The 5787-nt window shown below is 46.3% G+C and overlaps 1 protein-coding gene across 2 annotated transcripts in view; it reads left to right on the top strand.

Annotated features, from left to right (window-relative positions):
• The first annotated feature begins 1333 nt into the window (after positions 1 to 1333).
• Positions 1334 to 5787, top strand: part of brsk1b (BR serine/threonine kinase 1b) — a 23423-nt gene continuing 18969 nt past the window's right edge. Inside the window, exons 1-3 of one of the 2 annotated variants that reach the window (XM_025064813.1) lie at positions 1334 to 1460; positions 4805 to 5249; positions 5357 to 5729. In XM_025064813.1, coding sequence (XP_024920581.1) covers positions 5639 to 5729 — 91 coding nt within the window. In that variant the 5' untranslated portion in view covers positions 1334 to 1460; positions 4805 to 5249; positions 5357 to 5638. Of the gene's footprint in view, positions 1461 to 4226; positions 4392 to 4804; positions 5730 to 5787 lie in introns of those variants that run through there. The other variant, XM_025064814.1, reaches the window with a different exon arrangement.

The following is a 5787-nucleotide window of genomic DNA, read 5'->3' as shown; positions in this document are numbered from 1 at the left end:
CCCCCAGGCTCGCTCTGTCAGTTCCCCTCCCAAACACCCCCCTCCCCTTGTTGTTTACACCGTTTGGTCAACGTTAGTCTTTGTTACAGATCTTATGAAGAATCTGGAGTGTTTTTCAAAATAAAAGACTCTGATGATGAAGAATAAAAAAGAAAGAAAGAAAAATAAAAGTCCAACTCTCTTTGTGGCCCAGATCCAAATGACCCACGGGCTGGAACAGTTCTCTGGCCCAGTGGTCTGACCCGTGGGTCACAGCATCACTTCTTTTATCAGACCCAGGTGACACAGTACCCAGTACGTGGTCCCCAGTACCCAGTACGGGGTACCCAGTACCCAGTACCCAGTACGGGGTACCCAGTACCCAGTACCCAGTACCCAGTGAAGCAGCTCCACAGATGAACACAGTTCAAAGCTGATCTGCAGTGACGTTATCGTCTGCTGAAACTCTTTCTTGTGTTTTTTCCAGCGTGGCAGAGAAATTCCAGCGTGGCAGAGAAAGGAGGCGACGGCTGCAAAGACCTGATGGAGGCCTTCGCTGCCTGTGTGAAAAGTGCAGCCGAGGGAACGTCATGAGGAACTCTTCTCCAGCCTCAAATGTCAGCGTGCCCCAGAGTTTGGTCTTTTTGTTTTGTTGTTAGTTGTTTTGAACTGTTAGCTGTTAGCCGTTAGCTGTTAGCTGTAAAGTTTGTGTTGAAACAGCGTCAGCTGCATCTGTTTCTGATGAATACATAAAAAACGTTTTATTCCTTTTATTTCCTGTGTCTTTATCCAGGTCCACTGCACTGAGTCCTCTGAGTTCCCAGCATTCCCTTCTGCACAACAGCACCAGTCTGAATGATGACGGTGATGACGGTGATGTTCGTGGCGTGATCCAGGCGGTGTTTGGGATCTGGCAGCAGAAACCACAGTTTCCTCCTCTTTCTGTTTCATGTTGGTTTTTTTGTTTTTGTTTTTTTAGACTTCCTTGTTGTCCCGCAGCCTCCCCCGCAGCCTCCCCCGCAGCCTCACCCCACCTCACCTCCATTCCCCTCTTCTCCTCTCTGACTGACGTACAGACCTGTAGACTGTTCCGGAGAGTTGATGGGCAACAACTTGAAATAGAAACTTAATAAAGGTTTTCAACAACGACCACGACGTCGTAAGTCTGTCTTTGTTCACGCACACACGTCACGTCCACCGGGGGTGAAATACAGGCTCCCTACGCAGTACAGGCGTGTACTGTGTTTGGAGTAAAACTCTGTGCTGATGTAGGTACACTGGAGGTGAGGGATACTACAGTACATCCAGTACTAATATGTCTTTATACATACAGAGATGTGTGTGTGTGTGTGTGTGTGAGCTGCCTTACTTTCTTGTGTAAATATCTTTGTGTGTATTTGATCAGATTATATTTCAGGCATGAGTGTACACTGATCAACCCTGACAACATGGAGGCGTCTGTGGTGTCTGTGGTGTCGTACGTGAGTACAGTTGGATTTGTCTGTTTTTACAAATATATGTGGTGTTTTTTTCTGTTAAAAACGCAGTACGTGTTGGAGCAAGTATATGTTCAAGTGTATGATCACTGCATCTAGAAATAATCTTTGCTAAATCCACTTGTTTCTTTGAATAACATTTAGTAACCACAAGAGGGCGCCAAAGAATCGCTACATTAAGTATAATAGAAGTATTTTTTTAATAAATAAGAAGTATTGCAGTTGCATTTACTTCAAAGCGACATTCAAACCCACAGGGCGAGCGCGTGCACGTGACGTGACTCTGTGCGTGTGTGTAAACTCAAACAGTGTACACACCCCCTGGTGTCAGCGTGTGAAAAAAGAAACGGTCGTCACAGACAAAAAAAGTCCACGACATGACAGAATATTAAAATATAAATATAAATATATCAAATATAAGAATATGTGTAGATTAAAAAACAGCAGAAACCACAGAAGAAAAAATAACAACCTGATCCTCGTACATTTAACATTTTAATGTATTTTCTTCCTTATTTCCAGCTAAGACTGACAACTTTTACAACTTTATTTTCATAAATTATTAATTTAATTTTTATTTTGGTACAACTTCATTCATTCTGAACTTTCTTCTGTCAAACTTTTATTGTTGTAAATTTCCCTCACCACGTTATTCTCATCAACCAAGGAGTTTATTCTATTAATTTACATATTTTTATGAAGGGAACGTTCAGGAACATCAGAGGAGTTTGAGTTCACGGTTTTCAAACTGGACTAAAGTAAAGACATATATGAGTGCAGGTTATTTCTACGCCGACCTTGGCTGAGGTTTGCACTTTGAGGGTCGTCTCTGTGGGTAAATTTACAGCTGATGTCCACACACACACACACACACACACACACACACTCACATGTCGCTGACACATGAACACGTCTGGTTCATCAGATATATGGTGTCCAGCAGCTTCACGTGGGCGACCGTCCAGATGCCTCAGGGAGATTCCACCGAGGGTTGCAAAATTTTGGCTAGGCTGCACGGATGAAGAGACAACAACAGCTGAATCAAGGGCAAAGGTTAAAAGACATGTATAGCAGTTCAGAGGTCAGAGTGTGGTGTAGGTGAGAGGAGGACGAAGTCAAAACTCCAACACAGTACCGCAGTTCACCACCAGGTTTAATTACCGCTCGGGTTTTCTGTTAAGGGTCACTTCCAAATCTCACAGCGCTCCCTGCTGGTGGAGAGTGGTGAGAGTCTAACCTATTCACCCCGAGAGAAGGTATTGAATTGATCCGTCCTAAACACAGATCATAATAAATAAATAAATAAATATAAATATATAAATATATGTGTGTGGAGGTGAGAATCCAGTCCCCCCAAAGTTCAGACCTTCACGTCGTAAATCCTCATCTGAAAAAGTAATGGAGCTTAAAATTGAACTGATCTTTTGTCACGATAAATAAAAACCGGACGTTTGGTCAGGACGGGCGTAAACGACCGAGTCCGTGGTTTTTGATGATTCGACGTCCAAACCTGTGGTGGAGACGTTGTTGGGAAAAGTGAGGTGGATATATTTATCCACAGCTAGCATCATGTGTACGGACAAACAGTTTCTCGATCTTCGGGTTCAGTGATTTAGTCACGATCTACTTCATCAGTGTGAAACCTGGGCCTGTTTAGTTGAACACAACCCTGATGAACTCACAGGAGTTGAAGAAAGACACAGAACTTCAACAGCTCCGAATGGCTCTCTTTTTTTTAGGTTAGTTTTATTAGCCATCTGCTGACATCTAGTGGAAGAGTATGTCATTGTTCTACTTGCTACATCGGCGTAAATGAGCAAAGATGAATTATTTGCAGTAAATAATTAATTCTGTTTTCAGTTAGAACTAAACATCTTTAGCTTTTCAGAATATGTACGGGGCAAATATACCACCTATGAAGTACAAGTAGCAAAACAGCAGCCTCTTGTGGTTGAACGTCACTCGTATTTCAGTTTCTTCTTTGGTTTTGAGTTGACTGTACAGATGTAAAAATGTTGTAGTACTACTGTAGTACTACTGTAGTACTACTGGAAGAATGACTGTTTGAGTACAAAGTAAAATAATCTGGGCCACATCGACTGGATTCATCATGAGATTATAGAAGGATTAGGATTAGGATTTGGGAGTCCGTTTTTGGACCTTAATCACAGCAGTGGACAATGACAGAACACTGGTAACAAAGTCGTCTGGTATGGCGACCCCTAGAGGGACATGGCTGAAACTGTCACGTGCTCACCTGAAACATTTATCTGTTTGTTTTCCCCATGTTCCTTTAGGGGTTCCGTAGAATTGTCTTGCTTCCTAAAAATAAATAAACAAACAAACAAACAATCAAAAAAAAAAACAAAACTCAAGGGCCGTGGGCCAAATGTGGCCCGTCAAGTCATCTGGTGTGGCCTGCAGGAGCTGAAAAAGTCCAACTTGTTGTTTTTTAAATGACACATATCGAGTATCGAGTATTTGTAACTGAATAATAATCGAGTACATTGTACAGACGAGCAGAGGGATTTTATTTAAAAAATCCTGTGTTAGTGGATGAAAGTTGACCCGGTTCTAGTCGGACGGTCCGTGATGTGTGTGCGGTTCGTCTTTTACAGCGGCAGACACAGTGTGGAACTCTGACTGTAGTAAAATAAAGGGTGGGGGCAGAGGGAGTCAAGGGAGAGAGGAGGGGGAGGTGGGGAAGAATAGATGGATAGATGGAGGCAGGGAGGGAGGGAGGGAGGGGTGAGGAGGAACCCGGATGCTGATGCTGCCCGATGAGGAGAAGAGGATGAAAGAGAGAGACAGAGGGAGAGTGGGGGAGAGAGAAGGACGTCACGGGCCGCCTTATGTTTAACAAACCGAAAAGCAAACCTCTGAACTCGGACTTTCTGCTCGGACACTGTTTCACCGGTATTTATTCATTTGCTCTTCCTCTTTTTTTGCGGCGCTGTGAGGGAGGGGATGCGGCGGTAGGATGAGCGCAGCCGGCAGAGGGGCAGAGAGAGAGAGAGAGACAGAGAGAGGGAGGGTGAGGGTGAGGGTGAGGGAAGTGCTTCCACCGTGCACCGAGCCAGCTGAGGATGCTTGTTGTTTCTAGAAGCAGGATTTCATCACCTCACCGAGGCCAGCGCTGATCCTCCTCCTTCTCCTCCTCCTCCTCCTGCGGCACAGCCAGCGCATCTCTCCCCGCTGCAGCCTCCCTCCTCCCTCGGCCTGAATCACACCGAGGCTGCTCGCCTGTTTTTCTTTCTTTCTTTTTTTTTTTTTTGTTCTAAATATATTTTTTAATGCTCTCCCCCCTCTTCCTCTATCTCCTGATGCAGGGCCGGGGAGGGGGTGAGCCAAAGTGTGCACCGGATATTGGAAAACCCATTCTTCTTGCTGATGCTGTTACGATAATAGATTATTCTCTGGTCATCGCCGAGTCTGCACCGAGAGGCACGTCCTGACCGAACCGAACCAGGCCTGGCTGCAGAGCGGGGGGGGTGGGGGGAGAGAGAGAAGGAATTTTGGATGGTACAGCAGTAGCCAGGACTGAGGGAGAGAAGGGGGGACGCTGATATCGACCCACTGCATGGATGTGAGCAGGGCTTCGCTCTGACTTGGGATATTTGAGACTCTGCTCTTATAGAAATCAATCTGCGGCCAAGTGTAGCCTTCCTGCCCCGGTCTGGGGGAGATTTTCCTCCCGTGCTCCACTTCTGGTCCACCCAGTAAACTCCACGGATCAATCGGCTCCGAACTACGGCCGTATTTATAGCACGACAGGTTGGACTGAACCGAACACAGACGTGAGACTAACAAAGACGTGTCTGTGGGTTCGGCTGATTTTCTGTTTCCTCCTCCGGGTGATGATGCTGCTGTGACGGGAAAAGACCGAGTCGGATGATAGTTTATTCTGAGGAGTGGAAACTGGGCCTGACCGCGTGACAAACAAGTACATGGGAGTATCCTGCAGGGCCCGGCGTTAGATCACGACCACACCAGTCCTCCTCTCCTCTCCTCCTCTCTCTTCTCCTCCTCTCCTCCCTCCTCTCTCCTCTCTGTGTGTTTTTTCCTCCGCCTGTGATGTCCGTTCCCGTTGGAGGCGCGGAGCTGGACCGAGCCCTTTCTTGATTTCTCTTCAATCAGGAGCAGAATTCCACTCCTCCGGAAGGATGAGCAGTAAAGAGCTGACGGGGGGGGGCCAGTCCAGCCAGTACGTGGGGCCCTACAGACTGGAGAAAACCCTGGGGAAGGGACAGACAGGTGAGGCCCTGCAGCAGTCACAGGCATCAGCTGATTCCTTCAGGGTCCCTGTGACCCC

The sequence above is a fragment of the Cynoglossus semilaevis genome, chromosome 17 (assembly GCF_000523025.1).
Source record: "Cynoglossus semilaevis isolate Cse_v1.0 chromosome 17, Cse_v1.0, whole genome shotgun sequence".
NCBI classification, from domain to species: domain Eukaryota; kingdom Metazoa; phylum Chordata; class Actinopteri; order Pleuronectiformes; family Cynoglossidae; genus Cynoglossus; species Cynoglossus semilaevis.
The sequence above is the reverse complement of the archived record's forward strand: the minus strand, read 5'-3'. Positions and strand labels throughout refer to the sequence as shown.